The sequence below is a fragment of the Gorilla gorilla genome, chromosome 3, assembly GCF_029281585.2.
Source record: "Gorilla gorilla gorilla isolate KB3781 chromosome 3, NHGRI_mGorGor1-v2.1_pri, whole genome shotgun sequence".
NCBI classification, from domain to species: domain Eukaryota; kingdom Metazoa; phylum Chordata; class Mammalia; order Primates; family Hominidae; genus Gorilla; species Gorilla gorilla.
This window is the reverse complement of record NC_073227.2, coordinates 175,629,106-175,653,236: the sequence shown is the minus strand read 5'-3', so window position 1 is coordinate 175,653,236 and position 24,131 is coordinate 175,629,106. Positions and strand designations below refer to the sequence as shown.

The 24,131-nt window shown below is 38.4% G+C and overlaps 1 protein-coding gene across 1 annotated transcript; it reads left to right on the top strand.

The window, feature by feature from the left end:
* Positions 1-4,742: 4,742 nt before the first annotated feature.
* FGA (fibrinogen alpha chain) lies at positions 4,743-12,386 on the top strand. Its single transcript, XM_019025339.3, has 6 exons — positions 4,743-4,856; positions 5,937-6,062; positions 6,523-6,706; positions 7,857-8,002; positions 8,596-9,976; positions 10,681-12,386. Exons 1-6 carry the CDS (start codon positions 4,803-4,805, stop codon positions 11,388-11,390), a joined length of 2,601 nt encoding a protein of 866 aa, XP_018880884.1. The 5' UTR covers positions 4,743-4,802; the 3' UTR covers positions 11,391-12,386.
* Positions 12,387-24,131: the final 11,745 nt, after the last annotated feature.

Below are 24,131 nucleotides of genomic sequence, written 5' to 3'. Positions count from 1 at the left end.
GAATTTTTCAGAAACATCTTGTATTTTGAGACCTGAATTAAATCTGACTTTTTAAGAAATATCTCACACAAACAAAACAAAAAGCAATACGTAAGTGATATAATGCTCTCTGCTGTGTGTTCTAACAGAACTCAGCATATAGCTTACAGATTTTTTCCATTGTTTTATATTAGATTAAACCGTATAAAACTGTAGATATTATTGTTTTGACCTACAAAAATGTCAAGTTTACATAGTTTAACTTAATTCTCAGCTGCATAACGTATTTGACTTGCTTGCCAATTGTAAGCAACTTGAAGGTAAAAGACTATACATTGTTTGCCTTTTTATCTTAAGCACATAGTATGCAGGACTAGAGAAATAATATACATAGGATAAATGATTGCTAAATTTAGACAAATGAGTGAATGAGTGAGCTGCTCTCAGAAATCAATACACTTAATTTCTGGTGTCAGCCCAGGGTAAGACAAATATTCCATTCAAAATAACACTGTTGTTTTGTTTTGTATTTTTAAGTTGTATTTATACAATTGCAAATATATAGATAACTGGTTATATATTTTACTTTTCCTGTGGAAGCTGTGATGAGTAGATATAGTTTAAAACTGAAACATATAGCTATAGAATTTCTACTCTTTCTGTGTACATTATATACCATACAAATAAAGCTATTAAAACTAGTAAAAACTATTCTAGTCATGCCAAAAGTTATGGCATAACAAATGTGTAAATTCCTGCATTCAAATGTTTATATTAACATTTATATTTAAATGTTTACATTACATTAACTTCAAAAAGATAGATATATCAAACATCCTTCTCATTAGAGCTAAGGTAAATAGGATCTATAGGAAAAAGACAAACCTGGTGCAGTGGCTCATGCCTGTAATCCCAGCACTTTGGGAGGCCGAAGTGGGTGGAGCACCTGAGGTCAGGAGTTCAAGACCAGCCTGGTCAACATGGGGAAACCCTATCTCTACTAAAAATACAAAAAATTAGCCAGTCATGGTGGTGGGAACCTGTAATCCCAGCTACTCCGGAGGCTGAGGCAGGAAAATCGCTTGAACCCGGGAGGCAGAGGTTGCAGTAAGCCGAGATGGCGCTGTTGCACTCCAGCCTGGGTGGCAGAGTGAGACTCCATCTCAAAAAGAAAAAGCCAATGCACGGCAGATTATAATTTAAGCAACTGAAAATTTCTTCCATCTTTTTTCCAGTTTTGCACATTTAAAGATACCCTTATTGTCACATGCTTTTTAAAAAATGATACTCGTATCGTGCCTATTAATTTGCATTAATTTGTAAGCTCCTCCAAAGCTTACAATACAGCCTGTTCATGGGGCAGAGAGCCCAGCCTAGTGAGCAGCCTGCAGTGTGGGGCCAAACAGTGACCTACAGAAGTGCCTCATTAGGGACTCCTGGTACTAGAGTCAAAACAAGGGAACATTTTATCATGGAGCATTGGGATATTCTAGGAACAATAAAAGCTACTGTTTCTAGAGCTCCTGCTGTGTATGGCCAACATTTTACATACACCATTTTACATAATCTTCACAGCAATCCTGTAAGACAAATATCATCATCCCATTTATAGCTCAGAGAATTTAAATAGTTTGCCCATGTCACTCAGCTGGAATCCAGGTCTCACATGCTGGAAAGCCCACCATGCATTGTCACCACTGTATGGTGACAGCCTTCCATTTCTCCAGCAGATACTGAGCAGCAATTGCTCTATGCCTGACATTTGTGCCAGTCCTTGTGCCTTGGCCTCAGGAAGCTTTGTGTAGGCAAGACACAGAATAAACAAATACCTTCCCAAATGCACGTTGTCCAGGAGTTATAAGGTACTGTGTGGAAAAACCAAGCAGAGTCAATGGAATGACATGCGAGAGTGGCAGCTCTTTAGATCAGGTGGCCAGAGAAGGCCTCTCTGAGTAGATGCCATGTGAGCAGAGGCCAGGAGTAAGAAAGGGTGTGAGATGTGCTGATTCTGAGAGGCAAGGATAAAGCCCTCAGGTGGCATCCTTGGAAACACCCTGACATGGCACTAGGGTGGTGGCATTCAACCAAATTGTTTTCTGTTAATTTACCTTCAATCAGATTATGTTCAGCCGACTCACCAAAGGCCTACCAGGTTACTCTCGGGAACTTCTTTGCTATATACCATGTTCACCTCCCAAAGGGGCACTTCTTGTGGGCATAGGAAAATGTGTGCAGAGATCAAGCCTCACCTTCCTATCTAATCCTGACATTTTGCCAGTGCAGTCATTGTGAGTGAGTGTAACCCAGCTTTTCATGGAATCATTGCCCTCTGGAACCTGGATGGGGCTCTGGGGCTTCCTCTTTGCTCTGCAGTTAACTCTAAAATCATAGCAAGATGCTTCAGGGGTGAGCTTGATCAGACAAGGAGTCTTCCATAGAGCAGACAGTGCACTGCCTTGCACCAGGGCTTCCATCCATTTATAGAAAGCTTCACACGTCTGCAGTGCTGGGGGAGGCAGCCAGGCAACTTCGCATCTCTGGAACCCACTTATAATTTCTTGCTCAATGATGGCCCACAACTTTTGGGGAGAATATAAAGACCAATAAAACATTTCAATTCTCAAGTTTATGATCTAGTGGAGGAGACAGACGGTACTCCTATAATGATAAATGCCATTAGTGGTGCACAGTCTAAGGAATTATGAAAGAACATGAGATTGCTTTTAATTGGACATTGAATCAGGTACCCTGCAAAATGTCTAGCAAAGAACCCAAGACTTAGTAAACATTCAATACACATTAGCTATTACTCTATTAGGATTGGCTTCATGTAGGAAGCAGAATTTGAGGCAAGGTAGGATTGCCAGATAAAGTACAGGATGTCCAGTAAAGTTTGAATTTCAGATGAACAACAAAAAAATTTTAAGTGTGTCTCAAATATCACATGAGACATACTTATGCTCAAATAGATTTGTTGTTTATCTGAAATTCAAATTTAACTGAGACACCTTTATTTTTATTTGCTATTTCCGCCAACCTAATACATCTGGTAAATGTAAGCTGAAGATTTTTTTTACCTTTATTGAAGTATAATTGACAAATAAAAATTGCATAATTTAGGTTGTACAGCTGGATGTTTGTTTTTTTATTTTCCTTTAAAGGGGAACTTCTCTCTGATTGGTGTTTTGATACACATAAACATTGTGAAATGATTGCCACAATTAATCTAATTAGCACATAAAACACCTCATATAGTTACCTTTTTGTGTGGTGAGAAGACTTAAGATCTACCTTTTTAGCAACTTTCAAATATACAGCATAATATTATCAACTATAGTCACCCTGCTGCACATTAGACTCCAGAACTTATTTATATTGCATAACTCAAACTTTGTGCCCTCTAACCAACATCTCCCCCATTTCTCCTATGCCTCAGGCCCTGGCCACCACCATTCTACACTTTTCTTCCGTGAGTTTGACTATTTTAGATTTCACATGTAAGAAAGATCATACAGTATTTGTCTTTCTTTTCCGTTTTTTTTTTTTTTTTTTTTTGAGAAGGAGTCTCACTCTGTGGCCCAGGCTGGAGTGCAATGATGCAATCTCGGCTCACTGCAACCTCCTCCACCTCCCGCGTTCAAGTGATTCTCCCTGCCTCAGCCTCCTGAGTAGCTGGGATTACAGGTGCCTGTCACCAAGACCAGCTAAGCAGTATTTGTCTTTCTATATCTGCTCATTTCACTTAGGATAATGCCCTCTAGGTTCATCAATGTTACTGCAGATGACAGAATTTCCTTGTTTTTCAAGGCTGAGTAATACTCCATTGTGTATATATATATATACACATTTTCTTTATCTACTCATCCATCAGTGGAAACTTAGGTTGTTTTCATATCTCGGCTATTGTCAATATAGCTACAATGAACATGGGAATGCAGGTGTCTCTTCAAGATCCTGATTTCATTTCCTTTGGAAATACACTCAGAAATGAGATTGCTAGCACAGAAACAGGAAATAAATGGTATTTTTCATGGCACTTTATGATCTCCCATAATTCACTGAGTATTTCCTATGTGACAGTCACTGTTCTGAGAGATTTACAAGAATTAACTCATTTATTCTTCATAAAAGCATGGGGTAGCTTATCAGCATCCTTATTTTATAAATGAGGAAACTGAAGTATAAAGAGGTAAAGTAACTTGTCCAAGAACATAGAGCAGGGAAATGGTGCAGCTTGGATTATGAACCTAAGATGTTTTGTTCCTGGGGCTGCTGTCATCTTAATATTTTAAATAGAGAAAAGTAATATGTTCTAAATAAACTTATAGAAAGCCTTCAGGGCCAGCTTATCCCCAAAGTTATTTTTTATAAGCCAGATCACCCAACCCTAATTTCTGCATAAAGTGAAATATTGTTTGCTAAATCACTACCACTGGGGGCTACAGCTAGCTTACCTAAGCACCTTCTATACTCTTTCACGTTTAGAAATACGGATATACCCTCCTATGCTCCTCTTTTCATTCTCAAAGCCACCCTGTTCCTGGAATGTGAGATCTCCTAATTGTTGACTGGAGAATCAAATGCTACCTTTGCAACAGCTTATCGGAAGCAAACAAGCTGAGGGGAATTGAGCAAGAATTTCTGGGATACCAACAGCATAGGAGGAACAAAGGACGTAGAGGGAGGGTTGACTGTCTACACAGGACAAAGCCAATGATTAACCAAACCTCCTGCAGATTTAAATAGGATGGGAACTAGGAGTGGCGGCAATCCTTTCTTTCAGCTGGAGTGCTCCTCAGGAGCCAGCCCCACCCTTAGAAAAGATGTTTTCCATGAGGATCGTCTGCCTGGTCCTAAGTGTGGTGGGCACAGCATGGGTATGGCCCTTTTCATTTTCTCTTCTTGCTTTCTCTCTGGTGTTTATTCCACAAAGAGCCTGGAGGTCAGAGTCTACCTGCTCTATGTCCTGACACACTCTTAGCTTTATGACCCCAGGCCTGGGAGGAAATTTCCTGGGTGGGCTTGACACCTCAAGAATACAGGGTAATATGACACCAAGAGGAAGATCTTAGATGGATGAGAGTGTACAAACTCACAAGGGAAACTTTAGCATCTGTCATTCAGTCTTACCACATTTTGTTTTGTTTTGTTTTGTTTTGTTTTAAAAAGGGCAAGAATTATTTGCCATCCTTGTACCTATAAAGCCTTGGTGCATTATAATGCTAGTTAATGGAATAAAACATTTTATGGTAAGATTTGTTTTCTTTAGTTATTAATTTCTTGCTACTTGTCCATAATAAGCAGAACTTTTAGTGTTAGTACAGTTTTGCTGAAAGGTTATTGTTGTGTTTGTCAAGACAGAAGAAAAAGCAAATGAATTATCTTTGGAAATATCTTTGCAGTATCAGAAGAGATTAGTTAGTAAGGCAATACGCTTTTCCGCAGTAATGGTATTCTTTTAAATTATGAATCCAGCTCTAAAGGTTACATAGAAACTTGAAGGAGAGAGGAACGTTCAGTTAACATAGTGTAGGTTTTTCTACTGAAGCAGCAATTACAGGAGAAAGAGCTCTACAGTAGTTTTCAACTTGCTGTCTGCAGTCATTAGTAAAAATGAAAAGGTAAAATTTAACTGATTTTATAGATTCAAATAATTTTCCTTTTAGGATGGATTCTTTAAAACTCCTAATATTTATCAAATGCTTATTTAGTTTCATACACAGTTAAGAAATTTGTACACCTTGTCTCCTTTAATTCTCATAACAACTCCATAAAATGGGTCCTAGGATTTCCATTTGAAGATAAGAAACCTGAAGCTTGCCGAAGCCCTGTGTCTGCTGTCCTTAATCTCTGTGAGAGTGCCATCTCTTCCTGGGGACTTGTAGGCATGCCACTGTCTCCTCTTCTGGCTAACATTGCTGTTGCTCTCTTTTGTGTATGTGAATGAATCTTTAAAGACTGCAGATAGTGGTGAAGGTGACTTTCTAGCTGAAGGAGGAGGCGTGCGTGGCCCAAGGGTTGTGGAAAGACATCAATCTGCCTGCAAAGATTCAGACTGGCCCTTCTGCTCTGATGAAGACTGGGTAAGCAGTCAGCGGGGGAAGCAGGAGATTCCTTCCCTCTGATGCTAGAGGGGCTCACAGGCTGGCCTGATTGGTCCCAGAAACTTTTTTAAATAGAAAATAATTGAATAGTTACCTACATAGCAAATAAAGAAAGGGAACCTACTCCCAAGAGCACTGTTTAATTACCTCCCCAACTCTGGATCATTAATGGGTGAACAGACAGGATTTCAGTTGCATGCTCAGGCAAAACCAGGCTCCTGAGTATTGTGGCCTCAATTTCCTGGCACCTAATTTATGGCTAAGTGGACCCTCATTCCAGAGTTTCTCTGCGACCTCTAACTAGTCCTCTTACCTACTTTTAAGCCAACTTATCTGGAAGAGAAAGGGTAGGAAGAAATGGGGGCTGCATGGAAACATGCAAAATTATTCTGAGTCTGAGAGATAGATCCTTACTGTAATTTTCTCCCTTCACTTTCAGAACTACAAATGCCCTTCTGGCTGCAGGATGAAAGGGTTGATTGATGAAGTCAATCAAGATTTTACAAACAGAATAAATAAGCTCAAAAATTCACTACTTGAATATCAGAAGAGCAATAAGGATTCTCATTCGTTGACCACTAATATAATGGAAATTTTGAGAGGCGATTTTTCCTCAGCCAATAGTAAGTATTACGTATTTACTGCTTTGACTTTATAACAGAAACAACAAAAATCCTAAATAAATATGATATCCGCTTATATCTATGACAATTTCATCCCAAAGTACTTAGAGTAGAAAGACATGCCTTCATAATATCCCTGAAAATTTTAAGGGGGAGCTTTTGTTTTTGTTATTTTTTCAAAGTAAAAGATGTTAACTGAGATTGTTTAAGGTCACAAAATAAGTCAGAATTTTGGATTAAAAACAAGAATTTAAATGTGTTCTTTTCAACAGTATATACTGAAAGTAGGATGGGTCAGACTCTTTGAGTTGATATTTTTGTTTCTGCTTTGTAGAGGTGAAAACTGAGAGGTCAAGGAACTTGTTCAAAGACACAGAGCTGGGAATTCAACTCCCAGACTCCACTGAGTTGATTAGGTAGATTTTTAAATTTAAAATATAGAGTCAAGCTACATCATTCTCACAGTCTACTCATTAGGGTTAGGAAACATCGCATTCACTCTGGGCATGGACAGCGAGTCTAGGGAGTCCTCAGTTTCTCAAGTTTTGCTTTGCCTTTTTACACCTTCACAAACACTTGACATTTAAAATCAGTGATGCAACACTAGCTGGCAAGTGAGTGATCTTGTTGACCCAAAACAGCTTAGGAACCATTTCAAATCTATAGATTAAAAAGAAAAGCTCATCAGTAAGAAAATCCAATATGTTCAAGTCCCTTGATTAAGGATATTATAAAATAATTGGAATGCAATCAAACCAACTATTTTAACTCCAAATTACACCTTTAAAATTCCAAAGAAAGTTCTTCTTCTATATTTCTTTGGGATTACTAATTGCTATTAGGACATCTTAACTGGCATTCATGGAAGGCTGCAGGGCGTAACATTATCCAAAAGTCAAATGCCCCATAGGTTTTGAACTCACAGATTAAACTGTAACCAAAATAAAATTAGGCATATTTACAAACTAGTTTCTTTCTTTCTTTCTCCTTTCTTTCTCTTTCTTTCTTTCTTTCTTTCTTTCTTTCTTTCTTTCTTTCTTTTCTCTTTCTTTCTTTCTTTCTCCTTCCTTCCTTTCTTCCTTTCTTTTTTGCTGGCAATTACAGACAAACCACTCAGCAGCTACTTCAATAACCATATTTTCGATTTCAGACCGTGATAATACCTATAACCGAGTGTCAGAAGATCTGAGAAGCAGAATTGAAGTCCTGAAGCGCAAAGTCATAGAAAAAGTACAGCATATCCAACTTCTGCAGAAAAATGTTAGAGCTCAGTTGGTTGATATGAAACGACTGGAGGTAAGTATGTGGCTGTGGTCCCAGATGTCCTTGTTTTTGAGTAGAGGGAAAAGGAAGGCGATAGTTATGCACTGAGTGTCTACTATATGCAAAGAAAAGTGTTATATCCATCATCTACCTAAAAGTAGGTATTATTTTCCTCACTCCACAGTTGAAGAAAAAAAATTCAGAGATATTAAGTAAATTTTCCAACGGTACATAGATAGTAAATTTCAAAAGCAAATGTTCAGTCCCTGTCTAATTCCAAAGCCCATTACATCACCACGCCTCTGAGCCCTCAGCCTGAGTTTCACCAAGGATCATTTAATTAGCGTTTCCTTTGAGAGGGAATAGCACCTTACTCTTGATCCATTCTGAGGCTAAGATGAATTAAATAGCATCCATTGCTTATCCTGGCTAGCCCTGCAATACCCAACGTCTCTTCCACTGAGGGTGCTCGATAAGCAGAAAACAGAGAATATTAAGTGGTAGGTCTCCGAGTCAAAAAAAATGAAACCAGTTTCCAGAAGGAAAATTAACTACCAGGAACTCAATAGACGTAGTTTATGTATTTGTATCTACATTTTCTCTTTATTTTTCTCCCGTCTCTCTAGGTGGACATTGATATTAAGATCCGATCTTGTCGAGGGTCATGCAGTAGGGCTTTAGCTCGTGAAGTAGATCTGAAGGACTATGAAGATCAGCGGAAGCAACTTGAACAGGTCATTGCCAAAGACTTACTTCCCTCTAGAGATAGGCAACACTTACCACTGATAAAAATGAAACCAGTTCCAGACTTGGTTCCCGGAAATTTTAAGAGCCAGCTTCAGAAGGCACCCCCAGAGTGGAAGGCATTAACAGACATGCCGCAGATGAGAATGGAGTTAGAGAGACCTGGTAGAAATGAGATTACTCGAGGAGACTCCACCTCGTATGGAACCGGATCAGAGACGGAAAGTCCCAGGAACCCTAGCAGTGCTGGAAGCTGGAACCCTGGGAGCTCTGGACCTGGAAGTACTGGAAACCGAAACCCTGGGAGCTCTGGGACTGGAGGGACTGCAACCTGGAAACCTGGGAGCTCTGGACCTGGAAGTACTGGAAGCTGGAACTCTGGGAGCTCTGGAACTGGAAGTACTGGAAACCAAAACCCTGGGAGCCCTAGACCTGGTAGTACCGGAATCTGGAATCCTGGCAGCTCTGAACGTGAAAGTGCTGGGCACTGGACCTCTGAGAGCTCTGTATCTGGTAGTACTGGACAATGGCACTCTGAATCTGGAAGTTTTAGGCCAGATAGCTCAGGCTCTGGGAACGCGAGGCCTACCAACCCAGACTGGGGCACATTTGAAGAGGTGTCAGGAAATGTAAGTCCAGGGACAAGGAGAGAGTACCACACAGAAAAACTGGTCACTTCCAAAGGAGATAAAGAGCTCACGACTGGTAAAGAGAAGGTCACCTCTGGTAGCACAACCACCACGCGTCGTTCATGCTCTAAAACCGTTACTAAGACTGTTATTGGTCCTGCTGGTCACAAAGAAGTTACCAAAGAAGTGGTGACCTCCGAAGATGGTTCTGACTGTCCCGAGGCAATGGATTTAGGCACATTGTCTGGCGTAGGTACTCTGGATGAGTTCCGCCATAGGCACCCTGATGAAGCTGCCTTCTTCGACACTGCCTCAACTGGAAAAACATTCCCAGGTTTCTTCTCACCTATGTTCGGAGAGTTTGTCAGCGAGACTGAGTCTAGGGGCTCAGAATCTGGCATCTTCACAAATACAAAGGAATCCAGTTCTCATCACCCTGGGTTAGCTGAATTCCCTTCCCGTGGTAAAACTTCAAGTCACAGCAAACAATTTACTAGTAGCACGAGTTACAGCAGAGGAGGCTCCACATTTGAAAGCAAGAGCTATAAAATGGCAGATGAGGCCGGAAGTGAAGCCGATCATGAAGAAACACATAGCACCAAGAGAGGCCATGCTAAATCTCGCCCTGTCAGAGGTATCCACACTTCTCCTTTGGGGAAGCCTTCCCTGTCCCCCTAGACTAAGTTAAATATTTCTGCACAGTGTTCCCATGGCCCCTTGCATTTCCTTCTTAACTCTCTGTTACACGTCATTGAAACTACACTTTTTTGGTCTGTTTTTGTGCTAGACTGTAAGTTCCTTGGGGGCAGGGCCTTTGTCTGTCTCATCTCTGTATTCCCAAATGCCTAACAGTACAGAGCCATGACTCAATAAATACATGTTAAATGGATGAATGAATTCCTCTGAAACTCTATTTGAGCTTATTTAGTCAAATTCTTTCACTATTCAAAGTGTGTGCTATTAGAATTGTCACCCAACTGATTAATCACATTTTTAGTATGTGTCTCAGTTGACATTTAGGTCAGGCTAAAAACAAGTTGTGTTAGTATTAAGTGATGCTTAGCTACCTGTACTGGTTACTTGCTATTAGTTTGTGCAAGTAAAATTCCAAATCCATTTGAGGAAAATCCCCTTTGCAATTTGTAGGTATAAATAACCGCTTATTTGCATAAGTTCTATCCCACTGTAAGTGCATCCTTTCCCTATGGAGGGAAGGAAAGGAGGAAGAAAGAAAGGAAGGGAAAGAAACAGTATTTGCCTTATTTAATCTGAGCCGTGCCTATCTTTGTAAAGTTAAATGAGAATAACTTCTTCCAACCAGCTTAATTTTTTTTTTAGACTGTGATGATGTCCTCCAAACACATCCTTCAGGTACCCAAAGTGGCATTTTCAATATCAAGCTACCGGGATCCAGTAAGATTTTTTCTGTTTATTGCGATCAAGAGACCAGTTTGGGAGGATGGCTTTTGATCCAGCAAAGAATGGATGGATCACTGAATTTTAACCGGACCTGGCAAGACTACAAGAGAGGTTTCGGCAGCCTGAATGACGAGGGGGAAGGAGAATTCTGGCTAGGCAATGACTACCTCCACTTACTAACCCAAAGGGGCTCTGTTCTTAGGGTTGAATTAGAGGACTGGGCTGGGAACGAAGCTTATGCAGAATATCACTTCCGGGTAGGCTCTGAGGCTGAAGGCTACGCCCTCCAAGTCTCCTCCTATGAAGGCACTGCGGGTGATGCTCTGATTGAGGGTTCCGTAGAGGAAGGGGCAGAGTACACTTCTCACAACAACATGCAGTTCAGCACCTTTGACAGGGATGCAGACCAGTGGGAAGAGAACTGTGCAGAAGTCTATGGGGGAGGCTGGTGGTATAATAACTGCCAAGCAGCCAATCTCAATGGCATCTACTACCCTGGGGGCTCCTATGACCCAAGGAATAATAGTCCTTATGAGATTGAGAATGGAGTGGTCTGGGTTTCCTTTAGAGGGGCAGATTATTCCCTCAGGGCTGTTCGCATGAAAATTAGGCCCCTTTTGACCCAATAGGCTGAAGAAGTGGGTATGGGAGCACTCTGTCTTCTTTGCTAGAGAAGTGGAGAGAAAATACAAAAGGTAAAGCAGTTGAGATTCTCTACAACCTAAAAAATTCCTAGGTGCTATTTTCTTATCCTTTGTACTGTAGCTAAATGTATCTGAGACATATTAGTCTTTGAAAAATAAAGTTATGTAAGGCTTTTTTATCTTTAAATAGCTCTGTGGGTTTTAACATTTTTATAAAGATATACCAAGGGCCATTCAGTACATCAGGAAAGTGGCAGACAGAAGCTTCTCTCTGCAACCTTGAAGAGTATTGGTTTGAGAACTTCTCTTCCCATACCACCCAAAATCATAATGACATTGGAAAGCAAAAAAGTTGTTTTATCCATTTGATTTGAATTGTTTTAAGCCAATATTTTAAGGTAAAACTCACTGAATCTAACCATAGCTGACCTTTGTAGTAGAATTTACAACTTATAATTACAATGCACAGTTTATAATTACAATAAGTATTTATGTCTTTTGCTATGGAGCAAATCCAGGAAGGCAAGAGAAACATTCTTTCCTAAATATAAATGAAAATCTATCCTTTAAACTCTTCCACTAGACGTTGTAATGCACACTTATTTTTTTCCCAAGGTGTAACCAATTTCTTTCTAAAACACATTTAAAATTTTAAAACTATTTATGAATATTAAAAAAAGACATAATTCACACATTAATAAACAATCTCCCAAGTATTGATTTAACTTCATTTTTCTAATAATCATAAACTATATTCTGTGACATGTTAATTATTATTAAATGTAAGTCGTTAGTTCCAAAGCCTCTCACTAAGTATGATCTATGCTATATTCAAAATTCAACCCATTTACTTTGGTCAATATTTGATCTAAGTTGCATCTTTAATCCTGGTGGTCTTGCCTTCTGATTTTTAATTTGTATCCTTTTCTATTAAGATATATTTGCCATTTTCTCTTGAATATGTATTAAAATATCCGAAGCAATCCAGTATACCACCCTTTCTTACATAGCTTCTATTCTGATATAACTGTATTATCTCTCAAAGAAGGAAGGAGAGAGGGAGGGAAGGAGAGGAGAAGAGAGGGAGGAGGAAAAAGGAGGCTACAGCTAGGGGCCAGAGCCTGGGGATCAAAGGGGAAATAACCTTGCAAATGCATCACAGATGAACCCCAGAGTGCTTGCATTTCTTTATGGTGAATTGTAAATCTCTGATACAAACTAAATGCTATACCTTCAAATGGTTGGATACTTGGACAAGAACTTCTTCAGAATCAAATGAAGCTTCACTTCTTCCAGACATCAGAACTTCATGCTATCTCTATCCCCACTCTACTTACACTCACACGTATTGCCTTGACAGAATTTGAGTTGAGACTAGAAAATATTTTGTTTTCCAGAATAGCATACTATGTAGGAATATAAATGGTTCCTGGAATGAAAGTGATTATGAACGGGAAGGGCCATTCATTTCCAGTTATTTAGAAGATTTTGAGTTTACCAAAGGATTAGATAAACCTCTTTTAATTTAATAAATGGTAGCCAATATTAGCAGGATCATGAGAATTGGAGATACAATTTGGTTGTGAGAAAAGACATGAAACATCTATTTTCCATTTCACCTTATCTTTAGCCTTCTATTTCATTTTTTCTGAAATTAAATATTAATTTAGCTCCCTGACTCTTATTCACCCAGAAGCCCATTTCAACTTGGTTTTCATGCAATTACCACACTCTTGAAATTGATCTCAAATCAACACAACTTTGCAATTGTAAATTAAATGTGCTGCATTCAAGCCTCTTTCTACTTCTCTCTTTTAAACATCTGCTACTTATTTTGCCCTTATCCTGCCTCTTGGGCCTGTCCTTTTGTCTTGGTTTCTATACCATTTCTTCTCGTCTTACTCTTTTCAGTGTTTTTAACTGGTAATTTCTTCTCTGACCACTTCTTAAATGTAGGGGTTTCTCCTTGCATTTACATTGGTACTCATCTTTATCATTTGGGATTAGGTTTGGTACATCTGACTTCAACAAGGCAGAAATTCATTTCCTGCTCACAAAAAAGCCTATGTAGGAGTATGTCCGCATAGTCTTCAGAAAGCCGTCATTTTAATAAAAGACTTCTATCCCTCGGTTCAACTTGTAATCCAAATATCATGTCCTCTGGCAATCTGGAAGAAGGAGAAAAGAAAGAAGGGCAAAGGAGTACCTTCTCCTTTTAAGGAACTTTCTTGAGTGTTCTAAACAGCACTTCTGCTTATATTAGCCACAACTTAGTCGCATAGATAAGCTCAGTTGCAGGAGAAGCTGAGTCAAGTTGACTATTAGCTTGGGTACAAGACTATCCTAACTAAAATCAGGATTCTGCTAATAAGGAAAAGAGGGAGAATAGATAAGGAAGTCTGCAATTACCAGTCTTGGCCAAACATTTTCTCGCTCTTCTCTTTCTCCTTGATTGATCTGACAATCACCATAGCTTCAACTACAATCAGTGGCCTTAAGCAGGAGGCAGACATTAAGATTAAGTTAAAACTTCTTAGCTTGGAATATAAACTCTTTCAAAAATTGGTCCATTTTCAACCTCTGCAATCATTCATTCTACACATTAGTTACACTGAATTTCTCACGGGCACTGAAATACCAGGTCCTTTAATGATTTGGGGCCTTTTCACAAACTACCTAGAAGACACCCATTCACCCCTTTAAAAACAGCTCAATGCTGCTTCTGTGAACCCTTCCCCAGTGCCCATCATAGAATGAATTGAATTGTCCTCTAGGTCCTCACTGTTTTTGTTCTTATCTCAAAAATAGCATATTCTATCCCTACCTCTAACATATTTACATTATTTGTGGCACTAGGTTATGAACTCCTTTGGGACAGAGCTCATTTATATGGTGCATCCTGTCCTACACAAAATGTTTCCCCATTCTAAGATTATACAGTATTTCAAATACTTCCTTAAATTTTTAAATGTTTTTTATTTTTCCTGTTATTTCTTTTGCATGTATATATTTAACCTAGAATTTATTTTAATATGTCATGAAGAAAATCTACTTTTATCTTCTTGTGGATGGGTAGCCCGTTATACTGGGATCCTTTAATAAAGAAAGCATTCGTTGTCCATAGAATTAAAATGTCAATTTTTTTCTATAAGATTTTCTTGGGATCTATATGTAAACTCTCTCCTGTGCTTATACCTCCTTGCTCACATTTCAAGTACAGAGTTTGGATGAAGTAGTCTCCATCCTATTCCCCATTATTTTTCCTTTTTTTTTTAGTCTGTAAAATTGTACTTTTAATTTTTATTTATTTTGTTGTTCTGGGACTGCTTAGAGAAGTTTTTCTTAATTTCCAGTTTTCTCATCTTAAAACCCAATTTGTTATTTTTTTAGGGGGTTAGAGTGAGTCATCTTTCAATCATTAGCTTTCAAGTATTTTATAAATTTTGTTAATTTAACCAACTGTTTCATTCTAAGCATTTTAGATTTTCTTAATTAATTGATTAATTAATTTTATTGCAGTGGTACAATCATGGCTCATTACAGCCTCTACCTCCTGGGCTCAAGCAATTCTCCCATCTCAGCCTCCTGAGGAGCTGGGACTACAGTCACACAGCACCTCGTCCAGCTAATTTTTTCATTTTTTGTAGAGACAGAGTCTTGCTATGTTGCCCAGGCTGATCTTGAACTCCTGGCCTCAAGCAATCCTCCTGTCTCGGTCTCCCAAAGTATAGAATTTTTAAGGTTTTCTTTGTGAACAAGTTGTGTTAACTTTTGCGAATGTTTCATAGGTGAAAAGAATGTATATTATCACACCCATATGTTATAATATTCCATATTACCAAGCCTGTTGATGGTGTTATTTAAATATCCTATATCTTTTCCTTTTTATGTATCTTTTTGTAAGAGACAGAGTCTCACTCTGTTACCTAGGGTGGAAGAGTGCAGTGGTGCAATCATAGCTCACTGGAGGCTCAAACTCCTGGCCTCTTGCCTTGGCCTCCCAAAGCACTGGGATTATAGTTACGAGATTTTCATCATATTTTTGTGTGTGTGTGTATAAAAAGATCTCACTCTGTGGTTCTGTGCATGTGTGTGGTCTCTGCATTTTAGGAATTCTGTTTCATAAGGTTGGCTCCTTCCTTATACAGTGCATGAAAGTTTATGACTGTTACATCTTCTTCACAAATTGTATTTTCTGTCATTACATAATGTTTCTCTTCTTTTTCCATTTCTCCTTTTGGAATTAAATTCCATCTGGTGAAATAGCAACATTGTCATCACTTTTGATTTTCTTTTCTTTGAATTTGCCTACATATCTTGACATGTCATTTCATTTTCAATATACTTTTTGTCACTTTGTTTAGAAGACTTTCCCAAAATAACAGATGAATTTTTAAACATGATTTTATTTTACCATTGTTTTCCCTTTTCTTAAGTTTTATATATCCCTTTATTTTCAAGATTTATTTTTCATCTTATTTAGAATACTTTCTTATAAATAATAAATTTTAAAACTTAATTATTTTACATTTACATTAAAATACTATTGTTTCCTCTTTCCTTAACTTTTGCTCCCTTACTTATATAAGATGGTCTCCCTCCATTAACATGCAAGTTCTATTCAGGCTATCCATTTCAAATTAGTCCTTAGTTGAATGAATGGATTAATGAACAAAACAGATAAGAATGTGAAAATTTTGCCAGGAAAAGACATGGTTTTAAATATTTCTGCTAGAGAGAAAAGTGTTGGAGTTTTTAATCCTGAGTCAGGAATAGAAAAAACATCTGGCTAGATTTTAATTTTACTTCCAGGTATGTCTATCTCCATCCTTTAGCCTGAAGCTGTCTTTGATGTTCTCCTTTGGTATACCATAGTGTATGTTATTCTTTTCTTAGGTGTAGGAACTGTATTTGATATCTAGTACTTAACACAAGGTCTGACACATAATAATGACTCAACAAATTTTTGTGAGCTAAGGAATCTAACAGTTAAAAAGGAACTTTTGGGACCAGGCACGGTGGCTCATGCCTGTAATCCCAGCACTTTGGGAGGCTATGGAAGAAGGATAGCTTGAGACCAGGAGTGCAAGACCAGCCTGGGCAACATAGTGAGATGCTGTCTCTACTAAATAAATAAATAAATAAACAAACAAACAAACAAACAAATAGGCTGCATGTGGTGTTGCATACTTATGATCCCAGCTACTCGGGAAGCTGGGGTGGGAGGATCACTTGAGCCCAGGAGATCACGTTTGAGGTTGCAGTGAGCCATGATTGTGCCACTGCCCTCAAGCCTGGGCAACAGCGTGAAACTCCATCTCAAACAAAACAAAACAAGGAACTTATCATCTTTTTTGAACTTTCTACAGAATGCATAATATAATGAAGTTAAGATGCCTTGTTGGGTTCTTATTAAAAGATATTATTTACATTGTGTTATTTACAAGTCTTGTGTTTATGTATTTACTTTCAGTTCCTGGAAACTCTTTAGAATAAAGAATTACAAGTTTCCCCCCAAATATGTGGATACTTTTAATGGAAATCAATTATTACTAGTGTTCTTTTAATGAAGGTGAGAACATTTTATGAACTGATTTTTCAGGTGAGTAAATAGTAGTTTAAGGAGGTGAAATAATGTGATGATAAGGAGGACACCTGGGGATGAAGCCCACAGTATTGTTCTTACAGGTTCTAACCACCTAAGTTCCATGCCTCATTCATTATTCATTCTGGGATAATGATACTACACTTCATAAATAAACATGACACTATTGTATATAGCATTTGCTTTTCATTATTGGCCCAGTGGTATCACTGATCTAACTATATTTTGTCATAGGTTCACCACCAAAACAAACTATATTTCCAAGTTAGTTAGCTGATGCTTGGGGTGCAGCTGGTGAATCAGAACAGAAAGACCCATCCAGCCAAGTTCACTCATCTTTTTCATGTCCAGAAAAGCCTGAAGGGAAATGCCAAGGTGTCAATGTAAGCACATGCAATCATAAATTAAAGCTTTGTTATATTCAAATAAAGTAATACAACATTTATTACTTGCTTGGGAAACAGCCTGGGAAGCAGCCACATTGAAATTTCTTGTAGCCATGAAAATAACACAAGTTGCTTGTGGATAACAAAATTCACACAGAAACCATTTCTGAGATATCTTATTTGATGTATTTATGCATTCATTTAAGTCACATATTACCTCTTTTTAATGGAATTCCAAGTACTTCATAAATCTCCTGTATAGAGGAAAATGCTTAATTAATTGGGGATGAGGGCTGGAAGTGCATTAAATATCACTGAGGAAAGCAGTATCGTGAAGAATTTGCCCCTGGGGAAATCTCAATTAATTCTTAAACATGAACAGGACATGATGTCTTCCATTTTCACATAGTAAGAGCAACCATTCAAAACCACAGAGGCAAGAAAACTTAGAACCTGCCAGATTTGAGCTGAGAATTGCTCCGTTACTAAGCAGTAGTCTCCCTGTTCACCAGGTCATTGCTGAAGGTGGGTACGTGGTTATTGCAGCAGAGTACTCTGGAAAATATTTGCTAAATTCGCCTTTGTCTCAATCCCTCATAGGTCTATGACCTCAAGGTTGCATGTCTACATAAGCTGTTGCAATACTGCACTAGAGTATCTCCTTTTGACAAACAAAGGGTGAAGCTAGGAGAAGGACAGAGAGGTATTTATTAAAATTCTTGCAATTTCTCTGTAGAGTATAAACTGTTCAAAATAAAAAGTTTGGGGCAGAAGTAAATATAATTGAATCAAAAAACAAACAAAAAGATGTATTGCCTGTTCACCACATCTTGGCTGGGAGAAGAAAAGAAAGTGTCTGATGGTGAATATCGGTACCAGTTAAGATTATTTGCATAAGTATATGACTCCCAGTGTAACCACTTACAAATTAAAATATTTGTATAGAAGAAAATACTATGTTTCTGATTGCTATCCTACATATTATGAAATGAGTAATTCATAAAAAAGATGACTTTGCTAATGGAAAATTGAGGAAAGGGCCAGGCACGGTGGCTCATGCTTACAATCCCATCACTTTGGGAGGTCAGGGAGGGCAGATCGCTTTAGTCCAGGAGTCCGAGACCAGCTTGGGCAACACGGCGAAACCCAGTCTCTACAAAAAATACAAAAAAATTAGTTAGGTATGGTGGTGCATGCCTGTGGTCCCAGCTATTTGGGAGGCTGAGGTGGGAGAATCACCTGAGCCCAGGAAGCAGAAGTTGCAGTGAGCCAAGATCACGCCACTGTACTCCAGCCTGGGCAACAGAGCGAGACCTTGTCTCAAAAAAAAGAGAAGAAAAGAAAAAACAAAAAAGAAAATTGAGCAAAGGACGTGGATAGGCAATTCACAGAGGATAGTAAAATAGTCATTAAACATTTTTAAATCTCTTACTTGTACTACTAAATCAAGATATTAAAATTAAAGTAATTACTAATATTTTAATCATAATAGTGATGGAGAAGCAAAATACAAATTAAATGTTATTCTGTGCATCAAAGGTAAATCGGTACAATCTTTCTGGAGAGTTACTTGGCTATATATATATATATATATTTTTTTTTTCTTAAGTTTAAAATGCCAAAAACATTTTTTTTTGAGGCAGGTTCTCACTCTGTCATCTAGGCTGTAGTGCAGTAGCAGTAGCAGAGTCAGGGCTCACTGCAGCCTCGGCCAAGCAATCCTCCCACCTCAGCTTTCCAAAGTGCTAGGATTACAGGCATGAGCTACTGCGCTGAGCCCAAAACCTTTTATTTCCTCCAGATATTCTGCTTCAAGTAATTTATCGTAGAAATAAATAAATAAATATTATAAATATACATTTATAATGTGTAAACAATGTTATAAAATAAATATTTTAAAATATAAAATAAACTTATATTATAAATAATGTATACAATGTATTATATAATATATATGCACAAAAGGTTTATGGAGAAGGATGTTAATGTCAGTACTCTCTTTAATAGAAAGAGGTTGGAAAAAACCTAAATGTGAAATGAGAGGAGACTGTTTAAATAAATTCCCATAATGGAATATCATATGGCCATTAAAAAGCAAATTACAGAAAATGATACTATAGAAGAATGTTAAATAATATGGAAAACTTTCTGTGACTCAGTGTGAAAAATTCAGGTACTAAAACATGTACAGGGTAAGACAAAAAACATAAATGAAGGTATTAGCTATTCCACTGCTTGTGCTGAAATTATAAATGGGTCTAATCATTTCTATATTTCCTAAAATGTCTACAAAGAATACGGGCTACTTTCGTTATTTAATACCACAACTAATGTTGTTAAAATAAATGTCAGTTGGCCAAGCATGGTGGCTCACGCCTGTAATCCCAGCACTTTGGGAGGCCTAGGCAGGTGGATCACCTGGGGTTGGGAATTTGGGACCAGCCTGACCAACATGGAGAAACCCCGTCTCTACTAAAAATGTGAAATTATCCAGGCATGGTGGTGCATGCCTGTAATCCCAGCTACTCGGGAGGCTGAGGCAGGAAAATCGCTTGAACCCAGGAGACGGAGGTTGCTGTGAGCCATGATTGCGAATGCCATTGTACTCCAGCCTGGCAACAAGAGCAAAACTCCGTCTTAAAAAAAAAAAAAAAATCAGTGATTCCACTTTCCATGTGTCTGCATTACTATGTACCAATTCATTGCTATTTGGTGCAGAGCTGCACACCACAAGAAGTTCAAGCAAGAGCATCAGATCACATGCAATAGTGAGTGGGAAGGATGGAATTCAAAAACTGAAGTGTCAGCTCTATGTACACATGAGAGGTAGCATCTGTAATTCTTTTCTACACTGCAAGAGAATTTGAAGTCCAATCCAAAGAATCACCAGAGACTAGCGGAAGTATAGTGGAAATAGTGATTCTAGCATTTGGAGAGATGTTAAACCCAAGTCTAGTCTTAAACATAGGCAGTGGTCACCATGAAGTTATTCAAGGTAACTTTAAGGATGACTATTTGCTCAAAATATTGCCTCATGGTCACCATTTGAGTGAAAAGGATAGTAGGTAAGAAATATCAAGGGAGTCTCAGGTAAATACAAATGTAGCCTCTGTCAGTAACTCTGAAATCCAACCAGTGATCAGTCACTCTCAGGGACATTTATTTTAAAATGGAGACTCAGGCTCTTTGCCCTTAGAGTCTCTGATGTAATAAACCTAGGTTAGTACCAAGAAATCTGCATTTTTTTTTTTTGACTTGGAGTCTCAGTCTTATGCCCAGGCTGGAGTGCAGTGGCGTGATCTCAGCTCACTGTAACCTCTGCCTCCCGGGTTCAAGTGATTCTCCTGCCTCAGCCTCCCGAGTAGCTGGGATTACAGGTGCACACCACCACACCCAGCTACTTTTTGTATTTTTAGTAGAGACACTGTTTCGATTTCACCATGTTGTCCAGGATGGTCTCAATTTCCTGACCTCATGATTCACCTGCCTCAGCCTCCCAAAGTGCTGGGATTACAAGCGTCAGTAAGTTTAAATGATCAGCATACAGGATATTATGTGTGTAATGCTTAAACAGAAATGTGAGCTGAGCTACTGCAGCTGGTGATGTGTCATGTCACCCATATTTTTGCCCCATGGTGGGAATCTGTAGTCAGTTTAAAAACAATCCCTGAGTTAGCTGTTTCTCTTGGTTCATAAATAAAGAGGAACTAGAGGCTTATGTCCCAAGTGCATACATCCATTATAGTTTGTTGCAGACTTTCAGTCCTAACTGTGTAATTATATATACATATATATAATTATATATGTGTATGTATATATATATAAAATAGTTCTCATACCAGAGTGTGGGATTAAAAACTTTCAACTAATCTTTCTATTATCATCTTAAAATCATGAGTTATACAATCTTGTTGTTACTGTTTTATATATTCTAAATAGGGGAAGCTACCTTTTTTATTATATTCAAAATTGTGCATGGGCAAAATCAGACACATAACATTTCTTACCAAATGTCACCTTAAGAAAGTGCATTTCTTTTTTCGTTACTGTATTTTCGTTTGTTTTTACAAGTTTTATAGTAGAGACAGGGTCTCACTATGTTGCCAAGCTGGCCTCTAACTCCTGGTCTGAAGCAATCTTCCCACCTCATCCCAGCAAAGTGCTGGGTTTGCAGATGGGAGCCACTGTGCCCAGCCAAGAAAGTGCATTTCTTTCTAGATAGACTTACATATTACCTGGGAGTGGTCTCTGTGTTTTTTCTATTTGTACATTAACTAAGAATTGACCATCAGATTATCTACTTTAGTGGTTTTTCTTCTATGACATTACTTCAAGCTCTAGGGATTCATTTGATCCTCTGTGAACACGTAAGGAGTGAGCAAAGGTCTGATGACTGCAGTCTTCCCAACCCCCATTTTTCATTCAGTGAACTTTTGCGACTCTCAGTATTGCCCCAAAAGTTCCATATTCAGGAACTTTGCATGTTGAGTTTCTATTTGTGGCTTTATTGGAAAATGGGTTCTACATTTAAAAAGGAGGATGTTCGAGACTTTGAAAATCACTGGATTTAGCCATCCAGCATTCACAAATGCATGAAAATTAGCCATTCTGACAGGTTGATGTTTCTGGAATCAAAGCTGGATAAGCCTCAGGCATTCACTGTCAAAAAGTAATAAAATTTGCCCAAAGGTTTTAGAAAGTCTTCTCTGGGTGGTGACAGTTAAAGTGAGGTTTAAAAACAAATAGCAGTTTGTCAGATGGTGTTGGGAGGAAGACATTGCTGCAATGAGGGCATCATATAAAAGGACCCGAACATTGTGAATAATGTTGCAATGATCACAGATGCACAAATATCGCTTCCAGATCCTGATATCAGTTCTTTTGGATATATACCTAGAAGTGAGATTGCTGGATCATATGATAATTAGAATTTTTAAAAAAAATTTTTAGGGGCCTCCACATTTCTTCCCACGGTAGCTGCACCGTTTTACATCCCCACAACAGTGAGAAAGATACTGTGTGATTTCACATATATGAGGTATCTGAAACAGTCAAAGTGGAAAATAGAATGGTAGTTGCCAGGGGATGGGAGGTAGGGGGAAATGGAGATAAAATTTCATTTTTAGTAGATGAATATGTTCTAGAGATCTACTGTACAACATAATGCCTAAAATTAATAATACAGTATTGTGCACTTAAAAATTTGTTGATAATATTTCATATTAAATGTTCTTACCATGAAAAACTAAAATAAATGAACACAAGGAAACTTTTGGAGGTGATGGATATATTTAATATCTTGACCGTGCCAGTGATATCATGGGTGTATGCATATTTCCAAAATCATGAAATTGTATATGTTAAACACTTTGTATGACAGACGCATCTGACAGCATTAACTCAAGCATACCCTGAGAATGACTGTATGGTCTAAGAAGAATATGTGTTCAGAGTCCTAAGCTAAGGAATCTGGGAATGGCCAACCCAGAGAGATTCACTTCTTATCTGTGAAGGACACTTGAACTCCCTGCCTGTCCATTGGAACTCAGGATGTGCAAGGAACAAAGGCCTTTTATTTTGGGTTAAATGGAGGTTGCTAAGTGGAGAGTGCTAAGTAGAAATGTTATATAAACTGCATACTCTTTACAAATAGTAGCGGTCCTGTCCAGCCCACTGCCACTGGACCACATCTGTATTTATGTCCTAAATAAACCCTATGTCCCATTTACTGGCTCTGGGTCTCTTCTTGGACACGGTGCCATCCCTGTTGGAATCAATAGGGCTCCAGCATGACACATGTGCAGGATTTTTTTTATCATATCAATTATATCTCAATAAAGCTGTTGAAATTTTTAAAGGGCCTGACCTGTCCTGGAATGGTGAAAAACTTAATGTGACAAAAATGTAGGTTATAGTGAAGGGAACAGGAAATGGTACTGGGACCATTTTTACTCCAGCTAAAAAATTTGAATTTAAGAAATTTGGATATAGATAGGAAGGAGCTAATGTTAAGCAGGACGTAACTTCATAAGAGTTTTCTGTTAAATGTGATGGCAAAGCGGTAGGTGAGTATGGGCTCCAGTGGGACAGGACTTGTGGCAGAGAAACCAGGTCAAAAGTTAAAGTTGGATTTGATGAGTAATTAAAGAGAGTAGTAGCATTTCCAAGATAGAAATTAATGAGCTTTACTTACATGCAAAGATTAAGAGGATAAGCTTAAGAACAATAAGTACCGTAAAAATGGGTGGCAATGACGATACATTAGGGGTGGAGGACCTAGGGTCGTAAGGTTGCCCGTGGCGACTTGGGCTGAAGTGTTGAGATGATATGCCCATTTCATGGGGAGAAGTAGAAAGAACAGAAAAACCACTTTTACTTTAGTTCTGGTGTAACTATGAAAAAAAAAAAGCCTAATTGAGGACAAGAATAGACCTCGTTTCTATGGGCAACAGGCATATTCTGCTCCCTATTTCATTATTTCCCTTAAAAAACACTTGGTGAAGACTTGATCCAGACTGTCCTCTTGGAATCTCTGATCTTGATGTTTATTTAAGTGGCAGAGTGGCGGCTTTTCCATGGTATAGAGTCAGATTTTTTTTTTTTTTTTTTTTTTGAGATGGAGTCTCACGCTGTTGCCCAGGCTGGAGTGCAGTGTTGAGATCTTGGCTCAGTGCAATCTCCACCTCACAGGTTCAAGCGATTCTCCTGCCTCAGCCTCCCAAGTAGCTGGGACTA